The sequence below is a fragment of the Argiope bruennichi genome, chromosome X1 (assembly GCF_947563725.1).
Source record: "Argiope bruennichi chromosome X1, qqArgBrue1.1, whole genome shotgun sequence".
NCBI classification, from domain to species: Eukaryota; Metazoa; Arthropoda; class Arachnida; order Araneae; family Araneidae; genus Argiope; species Argiope bruennichi.
In genome coordinates, this window is record NC_079162.1 from 86,058,749 (window position 1) to 86,086,716 (window position 27,968).

The 27,968-nt window shown below is 30.6% G+C and overlaps 1 protein-coding gene across 3 annotated transcripts in view; it reads left to right on the forward strand.

The window, feature by feature from the left end:
* The window catches only part of LOC129958724 (calcyphosin-like protein), a 38,828-nt gene extending 14,848 nt beyond the window's left edge, over positions 1 to 23,980 (forward strand). For 2 of the 3 annotated variants that reach the window (XM_056071379.1, XM_056071380.1), the window contains exons 2-5: positions 12,420 to 12,677; positions 18,170 to 18,353; positions 21,474 to 21,683; positions 23,204 to 23,980. In XM_056071379.1, the coding sequence (XP_055927354.1) occupies positions 12,529 to 12,677; positions 18,170 to 18,353; positions 21,474 to 21,683; positions 23,204 to 23,305 (645 nt within the window). In that variant the 5' untranslated portion in view covers positions 12,420 to 12,528 and the 3' untranslated portion in view covers positions 23,306 to 23,980. Of the gene's footprint in view, positions 1 to 11,217; positions 11,655 to 12,419; positions 12,678 to 18,169; positions 18,354 to 21,473; positions 21,684 to 23,203 lie in introns of those variants that run through there. The other variant, XM_056071377.1, reaches the window with a different exon arrangement.
* The last annotated feature ends 3,988 nt before the right edge of the window (positions 23,981 to 27,968 follow it).

Genomic DNA, 27,968 nt, shown 5'->3' on the forward strand with positions numbered 1-27,968 from the left:
GGCTTATATATTTAAAATTTCCATTTTTAATAATCCAAATTTATTCAATGGTCTTCATATTATCTGCGTTCTTGATCTTCATATCATCTTCATTTTTAATCTTCATATCACCTTCATTTTTAATCTTCATATCATTTTCATATTTAATCTTCATATCATCTTCATTCTTAATCTTCAGATTCCTTTCTATCTAACAAAAGAAAATGCTTAGCTCAAAGTGATTGTTTTAACCCGATTGATTCAATGGTCTTCATATTATCTTCATTCTTGATTTTCATATTATCTTCATTCTTGATTTTCATATTATCTTCATTCTTTATCTTAATATTCCTTTGTATCTAACAAAAGAAATGATTAGCTCAGAGTGATTTTTTTAAAATCATTTTCATTCATTTTTCTAGGTTTAAGGAAATGACTCACTCTCCATAAAAACAGCATTGTCTCACAAAATTCTCATTCCAGTGATTAGAGAGAACATAAACTTTCATTTTCAAGGATTGTCACATATTTCAATAGTCATTGATATTAATTTATCATTTCAATAGATAAGTCTAATTACGGTATATCCAGATCACGGCGTTGCCATGGTGGAAATAGAAAATCCTTTATTCACGATTTCCATATGTTCCAAGTCAAATTTTACTTAAAAGTCTCCTCAGTGTAATTTCAGAATATTCCCTTATGGTTCCTAACATTTTTTTATTGAAAATAAAAAAAAAAGTTCATATCTGAGAGAAAAAAAATTTGTCAAGGCAGGAAATATTCTAGAGGTTTTGGATTATGTTATAATGAGGAAGTTTTTCGCTTATTATAAACATGGATACATTTGAGAAGAGGCTCTGTATGAAACTGAACGGCGAAGATATAAACCTTGACAAATTTTTAATTTACATACATTGAAAAAGGAAAAAGTTGCTGCGTTATGTGCTATTATTTATAAGCGAGTTTTCTTTGTTGTTTATACAGCTGTTTGACAAATTGATTAATTCATAATAGGTTTTATGATCAATAAATTAAGTTTTGTTTAATATAAAATTTTAACACTGCATAATATTTTGCAGTAAGTATTAAAATTATTGAAAATTTCTGTATTACTGTACAAGCCCATTTATTCCATAAAAAGATGTGAAATCGCATAAATGTCATAAAAATATCAAATACAGGATGAATTAGAAGTCTGAAGTAATTTAAAAATTAATTAACCTCCAAACGAATGAAGACAGAAAGGTTTTGTTTTTACATAATGTATTGGGAAAAAAATTTGCTGTTTCTTATGAAGAAATCAGAAATTACTGGAAGCGCGGTTTACAATTTGAAACATCAGATGGTTTTCAAATTATCGAGGAAAAGTAGGACAAGATGCAGGTATGAAAATGTTTTATTAGCGAATTCAAAGAATTTTTCCAACATAAAAAAATCTCGATTAAAAATCTTAAATAATACAATTTACTTGTATTAAGTATAATGAAATAACTGTTACCAACACATTCAGTCTTGAATATCGTTAGAATATAAGGACTCTCTTGTTTTCTGAGCTAAAGAATAAATGGATATTATTGTAGTTTCAACCTATGATTAATTGAAATAAATGATATAAGCATCTAGAATAATTTTGATAGATACGTGGCCGAGAAAATGACATTTTTGGAATTTAGCTTCGATTTATTGTTTCACAGGGGGCATAATTTATACGCAGGGACAAAGGCGGAACGTTCCATTTGCATCAGAAGACAGCAGCAAAGTGACAGGAACTTTTTCCTTTAGTGATTTTATTAAGAGATTTTGATAAGGATTTCTTTGACATGTGTCGACTTAGGAAAGGGAATCTCAAGTATCTTCGAAAGAATGCTGTATTCGTTAGGGATTTTTATACCTTCGCTTGAGGCGTGAGAAATGCAATAGTCATCAATTTTTCAGAGCGCGTGTTAGAAATAATTAATTAAAAAATGGGACTTGGATCAGGAAATAAGAGAAAATTTAAAAATAAAGTAACAAGGACTAATTATGGTAACGTTAAGGTTAACAAAGACTAATTTAAGATAAAAACAGGAAATTAATAAAGATTTAAATTAAATTACAATATATCATTATCTGCATATTGACAAGTATACAGTCATTAAAACACCATTTATCGACTACATCCTCGGTAATTACCCAACAATCCATTCTCCTCCAACTTGAATTATAGTTGCACGTGTGACCCAATTAAATTCTCCTCATTCTGTCATGAATGAAATATATAAAGTTTGTACTCTCATTGTGGCCAAGAGCTAATTTCTAAACCGTTAGACATAAGCATATATCAGATTTTTCACTCTCACAACAACAGCTGCATTCTGAACGGTTTGTAGACTCATAGAAGGCTGGTCAGTCTCCATTGATGTGACTCATTTTTTTTTTAATCAACACCATTTTTAAATGGGTTGAAACACTCTTTAATTTGTGTTACTCCCATATCATCGTCTCCAAATACCTTCTAAATCTTACGAATTGTTTCATTTTGAGAATCACAAAGCTTTTGATTGAGTTTGATTTAGGGTCTGAGCTCAATTCATTCAGTTATCGTGAGTAAAATTAAAAAATTTGATGAATACTTGTAACAGCAACTCACTCAGTGGTCCAAAACAGCGATTCTTGAACACGGAGAAAAAAATTCAAGCATGCGCATTAAGGTATCTTAGTTCTCTGTGCCCCGTGGCGCCAATTTAGTATCACTACTGTGCGTGGGAAAATTCAAGGTCGGATACTTTTTATATAATCCTCAAAATGCACACTATAGACAGGCAAATAATCTTATTTTGTGCAAACGCTATTTTTTCTATTCGTAAATAAAAATGAGCCATAGAGGTTTAAATGAGAAACTGTAATATGCTGTACCTTTGACTACCAAGATATGTTGTTCCCTTTATCAGGTCAGAGGTACAATATATCCTGCTTAGAGAAAACTAGGGATGCTCTATACAAGGTCATTTTCACCGATTGTGAAGAGGACTGTAATTTATGTATGTCATATTTATTTGACCATCGGCCATATGGTCTATAGCAAGAAATTTCCCTTCAGGTCTTGCGCATTCAGGTCAATCATTGCAACTGAGAGAAGGTAAAGCTGGTTTGAGAAGAACATTTACTCTTTTTATTTCCCTGTGGATTGGAAGTTTTCTCTTGAAAGAATGATTAATTTGAATATTTCTGAGTTTTAAACATATGTCAATCTATAATTTAATGTATGATATTGTACAATATCTTGATTTTAAGTGGTTTAATTACTTTAAGACAATCTGTATTTTCTCACGAGATAACTTTTCAACTTTTAGATTATTTATCGATCTTCAAAATACTTAACAAAATTATTTTTTTTCAATTATTTAAGCACATTATCGATCATACCCTACCAAGTCCTGAAGACCCTGCATTGTTGGTCCGGGGCAACCTCAAAACTCATGTAACTATTCCTTTTATTGATATGACATAAAAAAGATGGTGTGATTATCATGATAATTCATTTTCACAACAATTATTACATGTACCAGTTTGGCAGGAATGCATTTGGCCCATTCAAATCTTATTAGAAATAAGCGATGAGCAACTAAATGTTAACACAAAGTAACAGTGGTAAACTTATTACCATATGTGATGTCACTGAATTAGCTTACTAAATTTGACTCCAAAAATGTTATAGATTTTGTTCCTTTTAATAAAAATGTCTTTATTCGTAATATGTTTCTGTTACCATTTGTAAATAACAGGGCGATGATTCATTCATTCTCATGCATGATTCAGCCATTGCAATTCGTCAACACAGATTCTCGCCCGAAGTCATTTTCACTCTAAATATATTATTGACTTCCGCAGGAATGTCCCCTGAAAATGTGGGGCCTTTCCCTAAACTCCAGGGAAGTATGCGAATAAATAAAGGCCAAAAGTTAAAGATTATCATAAATCTTCCTGAAAAACTAGTCTTACAAGTATTGAGATCAAATGATGCTCCCAAAGCTATAAAAACAGAAAAGAACAAAAAAGAATCTCTGTTGCTTTAACAAGGGGGAAAAAAACATTTTGAAAGTAGTGATAATTTTTCTTCTTCAAACTAATAATTTCAATAAAGATTTTTCTCATTCATTAAACACAACATAATAAATATTTTAAAGGGAGTGAAACTAACGAACTATTATGTGTAAAGATATGAAATTTAATCAAAAGTAACTATCTTAACATTTTATGTGAATGCAATTCCTTTTCTAATTTATGTTTGTTTTTATAAAGACATGCAGGACAAAAGTACAACATCCAGGTCAAAGCACAACAGTATGTTGTACCATGGATCACTATATAAGACTTTATTAAAAAAATAATTAAAAATGTTAAAATTGAAAATTTTGTGTTTTAAAAATATGTAATAAACCCAAAAGTAAGCAAAGTTAAGATCAGTAATCGCAATAAAATTGTGAACATACATACGCAGCCAGCAAAACTTAATATTGAAAATCGATCAAAAGTACAATATTCTTCGGTAAAAAAGTCAAAGGACATGCCTACTTATGTGTTGAGCGGACAGCACATTGGTCAGATATTTACATTGTATCAAGCTACAAATTTTGGCGCCTGTTGATGGTATTACTAGAAAAAGTTAAGTAGAACTGTTAAATATGTATGTGAAGATAAAGTTGGATACCAAGAAAAATTATATTGGAAAGAAAAAAAGTTAAAAAGTTAGAAAGAATCTGGGAAGAATAAACAGTGATTAGAAAATTTTAAAAGAGTGATTACTAAAAAATTCATGTAGAAAAAAGCACTATTAAATTCCTGTAATAAAAATAAACCAAAGTTGAATTAATTTATTTAGCTTATTTATTCTGCTCATCATTTTATTATCATTAATCTATTCTGTTTACCATTTTATAATCATTAATTTATTCTGCTTATCATTTTATTAAAAAATGATAAGGAGGTGAAAAAGCAAAATGTATCAAAGGAATAACAACACAGGCAATTCTCGTTAAAATCGTATCGATTTGTCATTTGGAGGGATACAAACATTTTTCTGTTAAATATGAGGTCACCTTGAGGTTACAAACGATTAGCCAAAAATAAGTGGTAAGTAACGATACTGTGAAAAAAGGAAATCTAATTGAATGTTTTGCTAATCTGTGTAGGATAAAAGTATTTTTAACTATATCGTTATCTTAGGGTGTGAGACTAATGCAATTAAGAAAGAGTGTTCGGAAGTTAATACAATAAGAAACTATTAGAAGTTAAATAAGTAAAAGTTATAGAATGGGGTAATTATAAAGCGGCTAAAAGTGCTCATCTGAGATCTATTAGTTTGGGTGGTCCAACTGCAGTTAAAGCATTTTTACTACTGAAAGAAATATTTTGGATTGTTATTTAAAGGTAATTTTACCTAAAAAGGTTTCATATGTTTTAGTACTTAGGAGACAACAGATTTTTTTCTTAATATTTCTGAGGTCTACAATTTAATTGTTAAAAAAATTATTTAGTTAAAATGGGAGCTTGGATATTCCTTCATTGCTTTTATTAGTTTTATTTTAAATGTAAACAAAATAAAAGACCTCAAAAGACCACAGTTGTAATTAATTTCACAATTTTTTAGAATTTTACTTTGCAACATTAGGGATTGAGATTTTATAAACTACTATAAACTTTATACTTATAGATTTTACATAAAGGATAAACATTGATCAATGACACGCGTCAGTAGATAGTACATGATTTTTTTTTAAAAATTAACACTAGTAAAAAGTTGATTTCTGAATTTTATTTTAAGATATATAAAATTATACCAATCAAAAATTTCCATTTTCCTGAAATTCCATGCTGCAAGGTTAGAATTGCTCACGGTAAGTATTAAATATAATTGGGTTAATTAACGGTCAAACGAATTGACTTAAATTCAAACAGAAAATCATTTCTATTTTAGTTTCCTTTAATATTTTTGCCATCAAACGATTTTTTGGATATGTTGATTTCAATTTCCATTTGCATGTAAATGGCAATTGAAATAACACACTTAAAATGAAATTGAATCAAGAATTTTAATTAAAAATCTGCTCATATTTAAAATGCTGAAATAAGTAATCATTAATATATTTTTAGCATAGCTTTGAAGAGAATAGAATAAACAATTTTGAAAGAAAATTTTAGTTTCTAAGAAGAGTTTTTTGTTGGGAACATATCCATTGTCATAGTTTCTGTTGACTTGCTTGAAATATCCGATTACATTTATAAATCAATACACTTTTAATTTATAATACAATTGAATTTTCACTAATTTTTTTTAAATAAAAGGCTCGTCATTAGAAATTCAACCGAAATTGACTTTTAGGAAAGGAGATATATGTACTATGAATCAGATAAATATCCTAAAAAGACTTTTATAAATCTCAAATGCCTCATCTATGTTTGCTTTAATTCTTCTAAAAACTATTCGAAAAAAGCACAAAAGTGAATAGGACAAGATTATGATAGTTACCCATAAATACCCACTTTGATTTTACCACAAAATGACATTAGAAGATCCACCTGGTCTACTAATACTACTTATAGTTGTTGACTCTTTTATTTAGTTCAAAATAAAATGTTGTTATGAACTATTCATTATATAATGAATTATCATATAAGTAAAAAGGGCTGTCTAGAAGAGTTTTTTGCTTTGTGCAGCAACATTTTGCACATTGAACCACGTTGCAATAAAAAAGAACAGCAGTTGACGCAAAAAATAGAAAAACCATTAGAGTTAGTGGGAAGTAGGCCATCGATTCTATTGTGGTATTGCGTGCAACAATGTGGCTACCGATCACGCCGAGAAACTCTTAGTGTGTTGAGAATGTTGGCTGGAATCGTATTGTGTGAACTAGTAACTACTTATTGTCAGCAACGTCATTTTCAAAAGCATTAGCAATAACAAGTTCATTACCACTAACTTCATCAGAAAAACAAACATTCGACACTGAAAAATATCTAGTGGAAAACTATCATGTTCTGTCAGCTATTGATTGCTATTTGCATTAAGCGATTTCTTCCGTGAATCTGATCAACGTACAAATGTAATCTAGAAGCTTCTTAGGCGTATAAATGACATATTGATTTTAGTATTGATTTCATTTATTTTGTTTCGAGGTGATAATTATCACCGATGCAATCGGACGTTCAGAAGTTAGAAAGTAATAAAAACTTCCTTATCAGAATCTAACAGGAAAAACAAACATTTGACTTTGAAAAATGTCAAATGACAAACTATCAGATTTTTCAGCTATTGATTGCTGTTTGCATTGATCATTTCTTCCAAGAGTCTGATGAAAGTATATATATAATTTAGAAGTTTTTTCTGGCATATAAATAACACACTGATTTCAATATTGTGTTCATTCGTTGTGTTTTGAAGTACACATTATCACTGGCGCATTTGGATGCTTGACAGTTCTACTATATCATTCACCATTTAATGAATGGCTTCTTCAAATATATTAAAGAGTTCGGAATAGTTTTGCTAACTAGTTTATTGCAAAAAAATTGAAATAAATATGGAGTTTTATATGACTCGTAAGACAGCCTACTTAACTCAATGTATAAAATGCTATTATAGAGAACGATATGAAACCAATATTTTCCGATAAGTCCTGCTATACTCTCTCCCTAGGTGATGGAACTTTCAGATAGCATGACAGACATCACGATATATCATTTAAATGTTCCATGCAAACCAAATTTTAGCAACTTTCGCTTCTTTATGTGCTTATCGTTTTTATTTTTTTTAAATAAAATGGATGAACCCTCATTAAATGTTCTACTAAATAGTTCCCAACTGACCCTTGACTTTTAAAGATGTAGATGAAAATATATCGCAAACGATGGAGACAGAAAAAACGTTGCCTACACGCTCATAATGCTTGAAATGTATTTTAGTTGCATCAGCTTATTTAAAAAAATATACATTTTTTTTATTTTTTTACTATATGAGAGATAACTATATGACGCCGTCAATGTATCATTTAAGATTCTAAATAAAATATCTGGAGCAAACGGAACGCATGATGATTCATTTTATCCTTTGGGAAAAATATAATGCTAGGATATAATAGCTTATAGCTAACAAACAAGGACAGTTTTCAAAGTGAGTACTGGTTAAGAAATCTTCCTTGTTAAAAAACAAACATGTTTCGTTTTCATATGGCTAAACTACAAAGCAACAAGTCTGATCATTTCAATAGGTGTCTTCATATGAAAATGCATTGATGAGTAAAGGCAGTAGAAATACATAAGGCAACTTCTTCGCTTGCCTTAAGAAGGTGTACAGGAATAGGAAAGAAAAAATAACTGTCACCTTCATTTTTATGACATTAGTTTATGTGATGACATTATGACATTAATTTATGTGATTATTACATTATCACATAAACTAATGATTATTAGTTTATTTGATTATGACATTAGTTTATGCGATTACAAATTGTTCACTAGAGCAGTTCATCCTATTATAAATTGTTCCCAGTTTTCTGCTGATCCTAATTATTTTCTGTTGTTAATTTCTTCGATGGCAACATTGAGTTCGTTCTCAAAAGGTTGCTTTTCAGTAAAAAATGGGATGTACGTAAATTAAACCCAACCAGACTGTTAATAGCATTTTCCTTTGTTTGTGGGTGTAATGCCAGAACAGAAGTTATTCCACTGGCTGACATTATGCATGTTAATTTTTGGCATAATCCCAGTTTTTTACATTAATAGCTCTACGGCGTATATAAGTGAAAGAGGTCATCAAAAGTCAATATTATTCTACAAATGAACTTAAAATTCTGGAATTTAAACATAACCAATAATGTCAAATATTTTATAAATATAAATAAAACATTTAAAAATGAACGGAAAGCAATTATCTGAAATGTTATTTTTGTTACTGAGATACGATAGGAGCAGGAATGAAAAATTTAGTGAAGAAAAATAGTGCTTGAAATATTCAGAATTTTGCTTGAGAAAGTTGCAAATTACATTAATTATATTATTAATTGACATTAAATCTCTACTAAAGAGCTTGAACTTCAAAAAAAAAAATGGAACTAGATTATATTGACAATTTTGTGACAATTCAGAGGACAACATGAGCAAAGACAGATTTAGCTAGTACAAGACCCTGATGCCGTCATTTTGGGAGCCTGCTGATTGTATCACTAACATGTGTGTGTGTATTTCGATATGGCAGTCAGCTATTACGTTTAAAAATATATTGATAATTTTAAATAATTATAACACGACATTTGTTTATAATAATTCGTGTTATGTTATGTTATTTAATTTTAGTTTGCATAATCAGTCTTTGTTGATAGTTAAAGTATTTCAAATTTATAAACGATATTCGTATGTATAAATATTTTTAGAATTAAACAAGTTAACGACTCGTTGTATGAAGAAAAATGTGCTTGGTTTTATTTTTTAACAAAATAAATTGGGTTTAATTATTGAATAATGAATTATTATTTCATATTTCAGTAATGAATGAGTCATTGAGGTGAACAAGATAATTCTTTTTATAATTGAGATATGATGAAATGTGGAGTATATTATTTTTCCAATATGATAAATATTGAAATATGATGAAGCGTGGAGTATATTATTATACATTATATGGAGTATATTAATATTTTAATATATTAAATATTGAAATATGATGAAGTGTGGAATATAAGATAGCAGATATTTATTGGATTTAATGCAATGCAGACAACTCTCAATAATACAATCATCTGTACTACAGCTACAAATTCCCTGGTTGAATCAAGATCCTTGATTGAAATAAAGCAAAACTTTTAGTCACTTATTAGATAATTGAATTATTGGTAACTTTCTTTCATAGAACTTCATACAAAGAAGAAAAGATCATGCTGGTATTATATTAAGACATGCTGCTTCTAATTTTCTTTTTTCTGTCAAAACATATTTAATTTCCTTATATGCAATAAAGGTGCCCCGGGAGTGTAAGCAACAGTGTCAAATGTAAGTTGTCAAGAAGTTTAAAACCGAAAAATTCATACAAAAACAATAAGTTTTCATTTTTTTTAAGAATATCTCTAAAAATTTGAATCAGCATCCATATTCCTTGAAACCTATGCCCATAATATTATTGATATTATTAAACAGTTAAACTGAGTTAAATCAAACTGTCAAAAGTAAAACTGATTTTTAAATAAAGTTTTTTTATCTTCGATTTAGCAGGCAGTCAATTTATTTACATTTCTAATATGAGAAGCCTATTTAACAAGACAAACAATCGTCAAAAGCTATTCTCATCACCTTGACCTGAATGCCAGTGTGTTAGAGAATTAAAGAAATATAACGTAAGTTCTGATCGAATTCAAGGCAATTTAAAAATGTGACTTAAATTATTTCATTTAGTATACTTTTCTGGTAAAAACTAGCATTAAAAAATTGCATTGTACATAGCAGACTTAGAATGATTAAAAGTAGTTTCCTCTGAATTAAAAACCAAATATTCAGAAGATTGCAACGCTATCTCGATTTTTTAAAAACTTTAATGTTGTAATAAAGTTTTATATCACTTTTTTTTCTGTAAGGAGCCTATACATAAGCTGGTACAATTCAACTTATTAAAAAAAAACAAATTTATTATTGAAATGAATCCATTTCTTAAGAATTAGAAAAAAATACAGAAAAACTGTTATTTTTTTCAATCTGTAAAGAAATGCACTCATAAGGAATAACCCTATAAGAGAAGAAAGAGAAAAGAAAAAAAAAATCATATTTGCTATATATAAATTTATAGCTGCATGTTAACTTTGATTTCCACGTATATTCCCTGGAATTGTCTTTGACTTCCACCATGCTCGAGATTTCATGGAATATCATTATCTGCAGTCATATCACCCACGTGACGTTATAAATCCAGGAATTATGGTAATTTATTGATGAAAAAGCAAACTAATTACTCAAGCAAGAAAGCTGATGGAGTTTAAAACGAATTCAATCAATAAAGCCAGGTAGTCAGCTCATAGAAGCATGAGCCAATAAATTATACCTAAAACTTTCGTGCAATCAGAAAGTGCCTAGGAAACGCGCGCATCTTTTGCTGACTAGGTATTTCCACTAAAAAAGACCACGCCTTGAACCAAAGCACAAAACTTTGGGGTAAGGAATGAAATAATTTGGAGGGTAACTGGTTAAATTGAAGGTGGACTGCGTGTCGGAAGTGAAGTCTATTGCACGACGCGGAAGCAATCTGGAGACATCTTTGTGCAATAAAACGTGTCATGCATTTAACATTTCAACCTAATTTGAGGTTTTTAACCTCATCTCCTTTCTTACGATTATTGGGCGCCATCTTTTGCTTTTATGACTTAGTTTTCAACTTGTCTTCATTTATTGCTCACTTGATGTTAGACACCTGTGGAGAAATCAGTCGTCACTTCATTTGGTGATAATCGGTGGTAATCATCAAGTGACAATCAGTGACTTGATTAAATGGCAAAAAGTGACTTTATTAAGTTACCATCATTGGGAATATCATCGTTATTTTATTGACCTCTAATATCTTAAGAAAATAGTTGATGTTTTTATTTGAATTAGCAGTACATGTGGATTTCCCAAGCCATTTACTGCCTTGCCGTTCATGATGAATACTGCATCAAGTAATTGTTTTTAGTTTTTAATATGTTTCACAATAATGATTTCTCCGCCTTTGACGTAGGCATAATCTATTAATAATATGAAGAATGTTATAAGAAAACTTCTAAGAAATTGACTGTATTAAGTAATTCTTTATCATATTTGAAGAAAGTTATTCGATGTTATCATTTTTTTCTCTTACATAACCCACTGTGTACTTGTTGTTTTGTTGATATACTTTCTTTATAAAACTTAATATAAAATGAACTCGAATCGGGTAGAATATTGAATATGTTGAGATTTATTCGTAAATCAATCATGAATAAAATTACTCCTTACCTGAAAAGCACCAGATTTGGAAACGGAAATAAATTTCGTGTTCAGTTTTTCATAACTTATCAGCACACGTTTTCTTTTATTGTTTTTCAACGAACAACACAATAGAGTTTTAATTGGTAATATTTTAAGTTTTTTTCTGCGGCAATAAACAGAAAAAAAAAATACTATCTTTTTTTGCCTAAAATGAAATAGTTTATGGAAAACAAAAAGATGTTTAGTTGAAATTTTTAATTTATTATAGTTATATCATGTTTTGATGTTTATATTATCTTTATAATACATATGAAATAATTTCACAAATTTTTCATGCACAGATACATCTAATATGTTTGTGATTGTTCATAAATATGATATGTAAGTGCTTATTTAAATATATCTATATCTCGGAGACATTATATGCACGGAAATATCTAAATATTTAGAAGTCTAACAACTTTTTTCTTTTTCAGTACCATGAGATGACAATTGTTTGTCTTATAATCACATAACTTGAAGTCATTTCTGGATAAGAAGTTTTCCTTTCTTTAAAAATCGGTGGTTTACCCTAGAATATGAGTCATGTATCGTCCTATGTCCGCACAAACCAGAAACGAAAACTTGATGCGAGCCAGTGCAACCCGGCGGTTAGCAAGAGCTACAGATCCTGTTGAAAAACTTCGACTGCTTTGTTTACAAAGAGGTTCCAGTGGTATACTGGGACTAGGGAGGTTAGTTATTTTATTGCTTTCTTACTTTGCTATAAAATGAAGCCCTCTTCGTTTTCTTGCATTATATTGAAAAATATTTTTGCTTTAAATATATTTGCTAATTTTTTCAAACACTTCAAGTTTTTATGCTCTCAAAGTAGCACATCTTTCAGTATTATATGCACTTATAACCACTTTTAGAAGAGAACAGAATTCTAATTTATTTATGCTTCAGTTTATATCAGTACTTGTTCATTTTATTAAAATATTAAAAAAATGTTGCATTCTGCCCTACTGGTAAATTAAATTTCGAAATATCCTCTTTTCCTTGGATGCCTAGATTGAACTATGCGGTTTTTACATCAAGAGGAATTCAAAATTTTGCAACCCATAATTTGTGATATACATACACAATTTACATAGAGGAAGGAGAAATTGAATATTTAAGATGATATCATGAAATATTTTTCCGGAAATTCTCTTGGAACATGAAAGCAGAATCCAAAATTCCGCAGCACATAATTTGTGATATACATACATAATTTACAGAGAGGAAAGAGAAATTGAATATTTAAAATGATATCATGAAACATTTTTCCGGAAATTCCCTTGGAACATGAAAGCAGAATCCAAAATTTCGCAGCATATAATTTATGATAAACAGACATAATTTACAGAGAGGAAGGATAAACTGAATATTTAAGATGATATCATGAATCTTTTTTCCGGAAATTCTCTTGGAACATGAAAGCAGAATCCAAAATTTCGCAGCATATAATTTATGATAAATAGACATAATTTACAGAGAAGAAGGAGAAATTGAATATTTAAGATGATATCATGAAACATTTTTCCGGAAATTCTCTTGGAACATGAAAGCAGAATCCAAAATTTCGCAGCACATTATTTGTGATTTGCATACGTAATTTACAGAGAGGAAGGATAAACTGAATATTTAAGATGATATCATGAATCTTTTTTCCGGAAATTCTCTTGGAACATGAAAGCAGAATCCAAAATTTCGCAGCATATAATTTGTGATAAACAGACATAATTTACAGAGAGAAAGGAGAAATTGAATATTAAGAAGATGATATAATGAAACATTTTTTCCAGAAATTTTCTTGGAACATGAAAGCAGAATCCAAAGTTTCGCAGCATATAATTTGTGATATACAGACATAATTTACAGAGAGGAAGGAGAAATTGAATATTTAGGATGATATCATGAAATATTTTTCTGGAAATTTTCTTGGAGCATGATAGCAGAACGAAAACTTACATTTTTTGCAACACAAGCTCTGTTGTATACAATGTAATACTTTATCAGATACGCTAAAGACACACTTCATTTTTGTGTTTCAGTTAAAATATTCATAGCAACGGAGCATGATGACATAACATTCAAGAATATTTAGTTCGAAATCGATATTTCAAACTTTGAGAATAAAATTTGAAGTAGGAAAGCGGTGAATAAAATATAAACATTTTCTTCTATTTCAAGTTGAGTTGAGGAAATGTATCGTAATCCATGGAAACGAAAGAGAATTTCTTTTATCTTTTTAATTCAACTTTATTATCAGGGAAGCGAAGTTGAATTTTCCATAAAAGCAAGTAAACTGCAATCGAATAATCACAAGTGAAGGAAAGTATATAGTTTTTTTTAATTAAAAATGGAGAAAGTCTTTAATTTGAATGAATATAATTTAATGTGAAAATATATTGATTTATAATTGATTTGATTACATATTGGCTAAATAGAGAACTGATGCACATAACATAATTCGGCATTCTCCGGAAGCAAGAAGCTTTAAACGATACTAATTTATAATTGATTTGATTACATACTGGCTAAACAGAGAACTGTTGCGCATGAGATAATTCAGTATTCACCGAAAGCAAGAAGCTTTAAAAGATATTGATTTATATTTGATTTGATTACATACTGGCTAAACAGAGAACTGTTGCGCATAAGATAATTCAGCATTCTCCAAAAGCAAGAAGCTTAATACAAAATACTGATAGAAATATTTGTTAATTTTTGTATTAGAAGTTTTAATAATTGAACTATTAGGGAAGTATATCTCTTACAGAGAATTTCTTAACTTCGAAACAAAAGAGCAGCATAGCGCTCAGAAACTCATCGTTGAATTGCTCTTTCTACTTTAATCTCATTTTAGATGAAAAGCTCTGTAACGGAAAACATTTGTTTTTAGATAAATATATTTGAAAGCAATTCAGAGTCCTCATATTTTACAGATGTCGAATATATTAATGGAATTTTTGATCAATCAGTTGGTTAAAAGAAATATACAAAATGTATCAAACTATTCTGGTTTTGACATTTAAATTTGATATTCAATTCTTTAAATTTTAAAATCAGACAACTTCTGGATCTGGAAAGCAATAAGTTTGAAGGGCATTAGAAATATATCGAGGGCATTAACATTCGCTGCAAACATATAGCAAATTAAAGAGTACCTAGGAAGCACTTAGCAATAATTAGAAACAATCCGCCTGTCATATTCCAAGTGCATACGGCATTAATTGCACTGCTTACTTGCATCAATAACTTGTTGGGTTTTTCAGAAGACGAAAAACAAATGATGTATTCTAATGTTACTCATCAAGCAGTTTCATACTCAAAATGATGTATTCTAACGTTACTCATCAAGCAATTTCATACTCAAAATGATGTATTCTAATGTTACTCATCAAGCAGTATCAGCTATCGAGTACTTGATAGCTGTTACTTTTGGGAGTAACTTTTTCTGATTAATTAATTCTTCGTTGCATTTATTTTTACTCGAGCTTCTTTTATGGAAATGAGAATCTATACCCGGTAATCTATTTTAGAAACAACAGCCGGGTACCCGCATTATTGATTCCTTCATTAATAAATAGTAGGTGGTTTTTCCTATTTACTTCCTTTTCCCTCATCTAGTTAGGGTAATTATTCTGATTTTGAATATTCCATAAGATATTCTGCACACTTTCATCCCCCGTCTGGAAGGGCAGATGTCGAGGCAAATACCACAATGATTGTTCTCGTGCTATGCTTCGTTAATGACTATGAATAAAAAATCACATTTTGTAAGCACGTGTCAAACACCTCTTATTCCCTTGTGGTTTATGACCGGTCAGTTCAGAGAACTTCCAATGGACCACACCCCTTTCTGGATGACGGCCAAAAGTGTTTTTAAAGCAGACGCTGCTCATTTCGTGGTCGTATTTTTAGATATCTATTAAGAATTTTTGACATTCTAACTTTTAGTTTATTTCAAAACCAATATAAATGAAAAATTATTGGTATCGTGCTCTGTTGATTGCTGTTTATCGACTAGTTCCAATGTTTATTTCCTAATTTTTATAATAATACAGACCGCAAATGTTGTCTAAAGTTTTGCTTGCGATTTACATTTTGTAAACTGGATATTCAAGGTGAAAGAAACATTAAAACAAGCAAAACATCTCTTTTATGCGTTGAATGGTACATATATAAAAAATACTTCAATAATAGCTTTTAATTAGGTGCATGACATTAACACTTGTCGCATCAATTCTGTAAATCAAATCATTCACTAATCTCATCCAGTAACTCCAGTCAAGTGCAGTTATTGGTCTTTATTAAGACCAGTAACTGCACTTGACTCCAAAGAAGCCTGAATGCTACAGAAACTTTATGATCTTAATTTCACTCTATAAACGTCTGAAATCTTGATGATGGCGCAACATGCACAATAGGATGACCCACATAAAGGAAGAATGATTATTTTTGCTGGTGGTTGGTGTAACAGATCTTAAATCTTCTACAAAACAACCTCTATTTTGCTTACAGCTATGAAAGTCTCTTTTGAAAATCTAGATGGGAGATGGAAAAGTAACATAAAATCAGATATTCTGTGTAATGTTAAACGGAAGAAATTTTTTAAAATCTTTATAACCAGTAACTCGACTGCAGTATAATGAGATATATCGGTAACATATGTAAATATAGTATTATCTTCAGTGACCGACAGAAATACCAAATAAAATTATATTGAAGAAGAATATGAAGACAAAGTAGCTTTGGTTGAAAGAACTCATTTTTAAAATCTAATTTTGTCAACGATATCAATAAAGAAAAGAGGAAACAAAAGACAAAGCATATGACTTTAACCCGATCACATGATTTTTATTTTTGTCTAATATAACCGCAATGCTTTTCACTTCACTCTTTGCTTGCGCTTTTTAATGCGCTTGTAAAAATTTTATATGTGTTTGCTAATGTTTTGTACAACTTTTAAAACACAATCAACACAATCTTGACTATTTTATAACAAGAAGTTATGCAGGCGATAATTTAAAGAACTATGTCTTAAACTCGTTATTAAATTAAAGTAACTAGATTTTCCGAATAAAATTTGACGTGCTCTATACGCCAATTATGTAGGCTCTTTGGTGCGGTGACTAGAAGAGGGAAGGATCCTTGATCAATATAAAAGAATGTAAATAAGTGCATTTAAAAATATAAACATTTCAAAAACAATTAAATAGATTATTAATAAAAAGGCAAAAAGAAATAAAAAGGCATAAATGGTAGAAATAGTCGTATTATTAAGAATATTTAATTAGGGCATTCAAAATAAAATACCTTTCGAATGCACTAATTATTTTTAAATATATTATCTTTTCAGGACTATTTAATTGGCGTAATAATATGTTTTGCATCCTCTTTTTGCACTACCAAGTTAATTTGCTCGATAAAAAAAAAAGAATTTCAATATTCATTCTGTCAAATTAAAATTACTGTTAAGTTAATTTGCTTTAACCTTACTGGAGACGTGTCTTGTAATTTTAAACCTAATCAAAACAGGAGGGCAATATATCTTGGCAGCATACTACATCCATTCTTTAGCACTACATATGATCCGTTGCATCAGGTGTAGCATTTGTCACACCATTTGTGAGACGAATTTTCAGTGAATCGTGTCTCGATATCGCGATTATGACATCGGATTATCATCACTGTCTAATTATGATTTACCCGAAACGATACGTTATAGCTATTATATGCATCAGTTTTGCTTGCTACTAAATTATTTGATTTGCATATTATAGCTCATTAAAATATGAAATTCTCAAAAACCAGATAAAAGATTAATACTGAAATGTTTTATTATCTCTTTTGCACTCGTTTATCATAAGCACGGAGAGAAAAACCTTATATAGAAATGACCTCAGAATGAAGTAACTAATTACAACAGCGTATATAAATATTCTATGTATATTATAGAATCTACTTGCGAGAACTGTGAATGAGCAATGGAACTAATTTTCCAAAATTGTTTGAAGATGCAGCTGTCGTTTGATCAGTATTATAAATTTTGACTTTCTAATTAGATGCCTTTTTTTTTTTTTTTTTTTTGCTATGGCATTTCTTAATAATTCAACCAACATTTACAATTATTTTCTTGAATAAGACTTTGAAAACACTGCATTTCTTCTCATGAGTACCTATCAATAATCTACAGGGTTTTCCGGAGAATGGACGACAATGGAAATGGAGTATTGAGTTTCGAAGAATTCAAGAAAGGTCTTCACGATTCAGGGTTTGATCGAAGCATGGATGATTTTGAAATGGAAGAACTTTTCCAAATGTTTGACAGAGATAACTCAGGTGCCATCAGTTATGATGAATTTTTGAGAGCAATAAGGGTGAGTAATGGAATGATTACTTATATGTATGATGAGTAATAAGGGTGAGTAATGGAATAGTTACTTATATGTATGATGAGTAATTATTTAGATTGCATAGTCATTTTTCAATATAATTTAGTTTTTATTATTGTGTCTTTCCGAGATTTTAGAGGGTAAAACAAGCATGAAAAATTTGGAGACAAATTAACCATCGAAGGCAAAATATATCTAAATATGTATTTCGGGTGGATCCCAGCACAGCCCACCTCTTGGCGTTTTTTTTAATTCTCGCCAAACAAGTGGCGATAACGTCGCCAAGGTGACAACTTAGATGGATTTTTTTATTTATTTTTATTTTATTTATTTTATTTTTTATTATATTTTATTTATTTATTTATTTATTTATTTTTATTATTATTAATTAATTAATTAATTTTATTTTTATTATTATTTATTTATTATTTTATTTTATTTTATTATTATTTATTTATTATATTTATTTTATTTTATTTATTATTATTTCTGGCCTTCAAGTATCGTTTTTTAATTGAAAAATAATAATAATAACAAATATTCAATTAGTAGTCAACTTGGCGAGATTTCAAATAATTCGCCAAGAGGTGGGCCCATCTGGGATTTTACCTGTATTTCAAATATTTTTAAAGGTTTTCCTGCTAAAGAATAGATTTCGAGAAAATGGTATGTAATCGGACCAAATGATTCAGCTAATATAACTAAAAGAATTCGTATTAAATATTTTTGTGTAATAGTTTATTGATATTACTAAGGTACCATTTATTTAATTATTTTTCCGTTTTTGTTTTCAAAAGTGGGACAAAATTCCGTACTTTTTTCTATTAGTTGTCGTCATTCATTATCCTTGGTTGTATTTTAAATGGGACATCCAAAGAAATGTTTCAACATTTTCTGTATATATTTTTGTACAAAGAAATACGTACAAAAATATATGCAGAAAAGTACAAAAATTTAAATTTCTCAAAATCATCGAAGAAAAGAGCAGAATTTTTTTAGAGAGATGGATAATGGCTTCCATTTTAATGCTAATACGTTGTATCTAACTCAGAAAAACATCACTTTGTATATCATCTAGAAAATTCCCCTCTTGATGAAGAACACACACACACACACACACACACACACACACACACACACACACACACACACACACACACACACACACACACACACACACACACACACACACACACACACATATATATTAAAATTATTATGTGTGTGTTTAATCATTTCAATTTATCTATGTTCAAAAATTATTATTTTCTAATCACACAATCCCAATCTTTACTTTAACTTGTAAGCTATTTTTCCATGCTAATTTTAACACGTGCCACACTCAGAATGCTGCTTCAGCAAATTCTTTTCTAAAACTATAAAAGCTCAAAATACTTTCATGCGCTGTGTTTATCCTCTTCTGTGTTAATCCATATTATCTTCATTCTAAAATGGTTTCTTATTTCCTGATCCAATTACTACTTTTTTATTTAATTAATCCTACACGCGCTCTACAAAACTGATGAAATCAACATTTTCTCACCCTCCGAGCGAAGGGATAAAAATTCTTAATGCTTAGCACATTCGTTTAAAGATACCTAAATTTCTCTATCCTATATTGAAATGTGTCAAAGAAATCCCTATCAAAATATCATTGTAAAAACTATTGAAAGGAAAATTTCGGTCTCTTTTGCTCCTCTGCTCTTGTGTCGCGACGTAGAGTGGCGTATCTCGTCGCTTCTTAATTGTACATAATATGCCTTTCGGATGGAATAAATTGAAGTTAAAAATTCAAAAGTGTCTTCTTCTCTGCCACGCATCTGCTAAAATATGTTTTACACACATACACACACACACACGCACACACTTACACACACGCACACACGCATATATAAATGTATAATCAATCCGTAAAAGGGCGATAAATTAATAAGCAAGAACGAAAAAAAAATGGAAAATAGGGACAGAATATCACGAAATATCGTCAGAATATAGAATATCATTTATTATAGTATACGTATGTTGACATTAAGTAAAAAAAAAAAATTCTTTTATGAGTTTTCTTCCCAAATTTATTTTAGTATTTCTCGAATAGGTATCGAACTATGAAATCGTTATCGTATCGTATAAAAATATACAGTCTTTAAATAATCAAATGTTATTGAAGTTTGTCAATTTTAGATATCTTTTAAATTCATTTTTTTTATGCATTGCAAATTCATTCTTTGTGTTTGAAAATGATTTTTTTTTAAATAATGCAGTCCATATCTTATATAAAACATTATATTTTTAGTAGGATTTTGTTCTGAATGTAATAAGGCCGAATACAAAATTGCATGGCCTTTTATCATGATAATGGGCAAACTTGGAAATTGGTCAACTGAAATCAAATATTTTAATATCGTTTCGTTTATCGTTAAGATATCGTTCAAAAATTAGTATTAAACTTGATTAAATGTAACCTTTTTTTGTCATCTCAGTACCTCCATTTCGACGCTTTATCTTTAAAATGCATTCTGCAAGATAAAAAATTGATTTTTTTTTCCTTGCACACTTCCTTGCAATTTTGTCAATGTTTGTGCAGTTCTTCGTATATCTCTACAATATTTAGAGATAATTTATGAACTGCATAATCATTGGCAAATCATCCGAATAGTCTAGGAAGAACTGAACTTTTAATATAATACTTTTCGGTTAGTATAGCGCCAATCGTTGACAAGTACTATTTTATCACCATGTTGGATCTTGACGCTTTAACGACAGTTCCAAGCAAATGTGAAATCACTTGTCGCCAAGCTAAAATATTGGCGTCGGTTTTCTCCAAGCGCTACATTATCGCCAAATATTACTGACAACGTAACATCATAGTATAAAGAGTAGCCAAACGTCGTAGCCAAATATTAACATCAGACACTAGCGCGTTAGTATTAGGTGAATGTAAATGGATAAATATTGATAATATTTTAAGCAATTGCGCACATTATATAGCTTTTAGAAATAAAGTTTAAAAAAATTTTTACAGTGAGTAATTCATACTTATATTACAGAGTCTTATTCATACTTATAATACAGTAACTGATTCATGCTTATATTTTATTTTTTTAGCCAAAAATGTCACAAAATCGTTTAAAAATTGTGGAGAAAGCTTTCAGCAAATTGGACAGAACAGGCGATGGAGTCGTTACCTATCACGATTTGAAAGATGTTTACAATGTCATGTATCATCCTTTCTATCAGAACGGTCAGTTGACTGAAAAGGAACTGTTTCTGCGGTTTTTGGCGAATTTTGAAGTTGGTGGCAATCCAGACGGAATAGTGAGTTAATTACTAAATAATTTTTTATTGATAGTATTTATTTTTATATTTAGTCCTCTATTTCGAGAGGTGCGGAAGTTTAGAGAGTGATGCTGGTTCAGTGTCGTCTTTGTCATCTGATCACGGTTCAAGTCCTTACCAAAAAGTCCTTAAGTTGCTTGAAAATGCGATGCAGATATAATTAAAATATTAAATGGATCGTTTTTTGTTTCAGTTTATTAGAATAAGATCCATGATAATTATATGCTCTGAGGATATGGTGGAACCCTAGCATTCATTAATATATCGAATTCTGGCAATAATTTGAATACGTTTGACGATTTATCATAATGATATACATCATAGGCTAAAAATGGTTAGAACATAAATTAAATTCAAGACAAAATTGCAATTGATTAATGTTAAGGATTTCAATTTTGAAGTAAAATTTTTGTGCACATGTCATCAATCCGAATTTAAAATACAAAATGTAAAATAAAACCATCCATCTTTCAAATAAAGATAGTAAGTTATTATCACTATCTTTGCCTATTCTAAGAAAAAATTTAATCATGATATTTCGATGAATTTTTGATTTTTGAGCTAAAGGAAAACCATTTTTGGTACTATATCTATCTCTCGGTCTATGTGCCTCTGAACACGGTAGTTTAAAACCCCATTAGTATTTGTAACACGGGATTATCTTCAAAATTGAAGATTTGTGACAAATTTTGAAGGAATTCCATCCTAGAGTTGATTGTCTGTCGGTATATCTGCTCGTGTTTAAAAGATCGTGAAAACTCAAAACCCTGCCAAGACAGATACGTGAATTTTAGAGTACAATCACTCCACCAAAATTGAAGATCAGAAAGGAATTAAATGTATCAAAGGAAAAAAGGACTTCCAAACTCTATCATTTTTTAGCAAAGTTTTCCGTTTAAAGAATATTTTCAAATAATTTGTATTTCTGAAGCATGCTTATACAATGAGAGCGAATCATTATCTGGCACCCTATTATAAGTTTAATCTGATTCATAAATCTCATTGCCTGATTCACAGATTAGGGCCATATTTCATAGATTTTTTGTGAAATAGGATCTTAAATCCAGGAATTTCCAGTCGTGAAATCGAAATTCTACCAATAAGCACCACCTCCTTAGCCCAAAGCTTAAAATTTATCAGCCCCGAAATCGAGACTCTGCCACTAGATCACCACTACCTTGTTCTTAGACTTGAAATAGATCAGACCCGAAATCAAGACTCTGCCATTAGATCACCACTACCTTGTTCTTAGACTTGAAATAGATCGGCCCCGAAATCGAGAATCTGCCACTAGATCACCACTACCTTGTTCTTAGACTTGAAATAGATCGGCCCCGAAATCAAGTCTCTGCCACTAAACCTTATCACTTCGACTTAAAATGCTTTAAATTAGTATGCACTTTTTTAGTTAAAAAAATGACATAAAGCATATGCATTTTTATTTTGTCCTCTCCCTGTCGGTAATTCATTTCCTAATCTTGCCTTTTCTTTTTTTACAGGTAACAAAAGAAGAATTCATCGATTACTACACAGGAGTGAGCGCCAGTATAGATGAAGATGCCTATTTTGATCTGATGGTGCGATTGGCGTGGAAGTTGTAAAAATGTGCGGGACAGCCACACACGTTTTTCCTTCACATTTTGGAAGGAAATATATCTCCTTAAAAATGGAAGTTATTCTACCAATATACATAATATGTATTTATGTTATTGCAAGAATCCAATTTTTTTTACGAGAGAAAAACAAAGACAAATTACTCTTGTCACCAGACAAACATTATAAATTTTAACCATTTAATTTGAAAACAAATCATCAGATTACAGAAAGTTTGTAAATCATATACAGAGTCCCAGGAGAAAAATTGTCGTCTAAATGAATATATTATTATATATGCAAAGTGAAATATTGGCTAAGTTCTCATTTTCTTAGGAATGGCATATATTGCATGTATATTTAAAATAATTTGTTGCATTCTTGCTGCAAATGGAATGTTCATTTTTCTTTTCTGTGGATATCAAGCATCACTGGAAAGATATAAAGAATGTTTAAAGAAATGAACATGAAAGAACTGCAATAGAATTTATTGTATCTGCATTGCAAAAAAGTCTTTATACTTTCATTTCACAAGGAAAACGTCTTCTTAAAATTGACTATCTTTGGTGCTTGTGTTAAATGTAGTCAATCATTATTAAATAAGTCGGTTGTAATTTAATGTGAGTTACTCTCATTTGCATTTAGTTATGCGTTTTGCGCATAGAAGTTGCTTTTCTTATAATTTATGCTGATTCTGTAAAATAATAAATGAATAAAGTTGTATTGTAATCGTATTAAATCTGTATTTTTGAATTAATTTTGTAAGCAAATCTAAATGATGGATACTGATTATTCGATAATATCTAATACGATATTATCTAATACGAAATTCAAATTGGTCATAAATCAGAAAACGCGCAACACAATTACCGTGACGTTGGAGTCATATGACAAACGTAGTTACGCATGCCCTCTATCATATATATGCAGCTGGGTTTGTTTCGTCTTTGTTATTTCCTCTTCCTTTCCCATCAACAAGATGAGGACTAGAATATTGAAATAATGCATTTTGTATATATCACATGAAAAGGGTTTTCTTCATTACTTATTAAAACAAGTGTGAGTGGTTTTTCCGAATCATTCTCACATACTTCCTAATAAAGGATTTATCTCTTTCCTCTTGCATAAAATTTCTGAACCTTACGCAAAACTTTACACTATGTGTATTCTGAATTTTATTTTCAGAAATCCACACTTGAGCAATTTATGCTTCTTTGTACAACAACGAGGGGGGGGGAGGGAAGTGAGTGCACATATGGATGCCTGTTTTTCGATTGACCGAAATCAAAAGTTAACACAAAAACTACAATTTTAGTCACAAGATTACATACCAAATTTAATTTATCTGAATAGTTGCAGTTTTGAGTTAGCGCGTTACTATGCATGAGAATATGCAGGATGATAAATGGTCAACCCGAAGACGGATTTAGTTGAAAATTTTACATGGATCTACATTTTAGATTCTAAAATTGTATTACCCATTACCAAAACTGCATTACCCATGAAATATTACTCATCTCGCTCTTTATGTTTAGAAATTATCGTGTTCACTTGCAATCGTACTGACGGACAAATTTCCTCTGAAGGTGAAGGTGAAGGTCATTGAAAATTTGACAGAAATCCACAAATTTAGAACTTTCGTCGGTGAAGCTCAAAGCATTTGTGAGTTAGGTGTTCACAGTCAGAGATAATTTTTTTTTTTTTTTTTTTGACTTTGGGAAGTCTGCATCGTGAAGATTTTCAAAACCTCGAGCTCGAATGTAAATCATGAATACATTCGTCATCAATGGCTTCGATCACATCGAAGAGTGCTTTGCTTTTAACTGGTAGCACAGTTTTGAAAGAATCATTATCAGCCAATGAAGCTTTAAACGTCTGAACATCACTTTTGGATCCGTATATCACGATCATTTGAACAGCTATCTTTAACTTTCATTTTGAATAACTTTCGAAGATAAAATAATCTAAGCAGGTTTAGAGGATCTTATGGTCTTTCGAACTTAAGCCCTTAACTTATCCCGTATTTTTTATTTTTACTGTGAATTTGGATTATATGAAGATGGAATGGGCATTAGTATTGTGCTTACTGTTTTCGTGTTAGCTATTGCTCGAGACGCGGCTCTCTGGAATGATTCTTCAGTAGTGGAGCTTGGTTGAAAAAGGTTTCATGCGAGGAGGCAGCGTTGGAAGCTGACATGGAGTCTTCTAGCCATACTCATGTGAGATCGCTTTGCTATGTCCTCGCTAGGAGAGAGTACAAATGTTTTAAATAAAAATGAATCAGAGAAACATCAGTCGAGAAAATGTCTCTCAGATTTTGCATCATTCCAGAGAATCTTACTCGAGGCGAGGCTGTTTGAAAGGACTCTTCAGTAAAGAAGCTTGGTTGGAAAAGGTGCGTGCGAGGAGGCAGACTCTGAAACCGACATAGTCTTCTAGCCATACTCATGTGAGATCGCTTTGCTATGTCCTCGCTAGGAGAGAGTACAAATGTTTTAAATAAAAATGAATCAGAGAAACATCAGTCGAGAAAATGTCTCTCAGATTTTGCATCATTCCAGAGAATCTTACTCGAGGCGAGGCTGTTTGAAAGGACTCTTCAGTAAAGAAGCTTGGTTGGAAAAGGTGCGTGCGAGGAGGCAGACTCTGAAACTGACATAGTCTTCTAGCCATACTCATGTAAGATCGCTTTATTGTGTCTTCGTTTGGAGGAATAGCAAATGTTTTAAATGAAAATGAATCAGAGAAGTAACTGTGGAGAAAATGTCTCTCAGATTTTGCGTCATTCCAGAGAGTCTTACTCGAGACAAGGCTGTTTGGAATGGCTCTTCAATAAGGAAGCTTTGCTGAAAAAGGTGCACACGAGGAGGCAGACTCTGAAACTGACATAGGAGAGTCGTCCGCTATGCTCGTGTAAGATAGCTTTGCCCTTTCTTTGCTGGGGGAGAGTGCATATGCTCTAAATGAAAATGGACTGAGAAAATAACTGTTGACGAAATGATGTCTCTCAGATCTTGCATCATTCCACATAGTATTACTCGAGGCATAACTCTATGGAATGAATTTTTGGAAAGGGGCTTTGTTGAAAAAATTACATACTAGGAGGCAGCTTTGGAAATTGATGTAGGAAGAGATCACCTAGCCATACTCCTGTAAGTTCGTTTTGCTGCGTCCACGATGAGGAAATGATGTCTCAGATATATTATGAGATCTCTAATAAATTCAGCGATTTTACACGTAATTCTGTGGTTCTTATCTTCAAATATTTTTTTGTTTGTTTGTTTACTGCTGTATAAAATCTTTCTAATACCGGATGGAGTACTGCCATCTTAAGTTCTAGGTGAAGTAGCAAATAATTATACTAAAAGATTAATTAAAGAAAGTTCAACTGCTTGGTAATTAGATTGGAATTCGAAGCACTCGAAGAAAAGTTTGGCAAACAAATGCGGTATGTGAAAAGACCGCCCGAGTAATGCCACACCGCAAAGATTTTATAAATATTTAAATAAATAATTGCAAAAAATCAATAAAGCGTAAATAGAAAAGGAAAATGAATACTTATAAAATGATGAAAACAATCAATTAAGGGTGCGTGAGATAAAATAAGAAATGAAAGAAAATAGAGAAAATACAGTTAAATTATTATCTCGACTTAAAAAGAAATGTAGGGATGATTTCCGGAAACTAAAAGCTTCCAGGAAAAAAATGAGGAAGGATATCTGGAAATTAAAAGCGCCAAATGTGTCCTGGATAAAAGTTAATATGAAAGCTGCGAACAATGAAAGAAATCGTCAATTTTCAAAATGAAATTGATTAAAACACACACGCAAATTCATATTCAAAAGAGTTTAGAAATAATAAGACTTAGGATAAAGTGTAGATAACATGTGCTTATGAAACAAATTGACATCAGTATTAACAGAAACAAAATGAACAATAATAAAAAAGTAGTGAAAAAAAACGAAGAAATGTATCAAAAATAATAAAAATCGATATGTATAACAGCAGTTTTATAATTGCAAAAATTAGAAAAAAAAGTTTAAAAAAGAAGACGTCTTTTAAATTTTTTTCTATAAAAACTTTTTAAGGTAAAAAAAAAAAAAAATGCACAATGATTCACAAGGGGTTTTTTTGAGAGGAAAGAGAGAGTCCATTCAAATCAGAAGGAGTTCATTATTAACTGTTCGAGTACACTTGGTGATACAATATACAGCAATACACATCAAGGCAATAAAGGTTCTGAATAGGAAACAATTAGCGTAAAGCTGAATTTTCCTGCATTAATAAACCACTTTCAAAAGAGCACTTCACCAAAAGTCCTTCAAAATCCTCTTGAAGCTTTCTCCCAAACTCCCCCAAAGATTCAAAATTCCATTATTTACAGAGCAGCCATTATCGCGGTAGCCAATGATCACCTCAAGTTCATTTTTTGTTTTGTTTTGTTTGTTACTAGATGGGCTACACGAGTAGCTTTCTTCATTTTTTTTTGTAATAGCGCTTTTTTAAAATATAAATTTAGAATATATGTGGAAAGAGTAGGATTTTTACAGTGACATTTTTGATTTTGCCTGCAATATTTTTAGGACATAGTACGTAAAGCTCAGTCCTAAAAATGTTACGGCTTTCCCTTTCTTGAGCATCTAGTCGTTACCCATTCAAGCGACTGTTTGG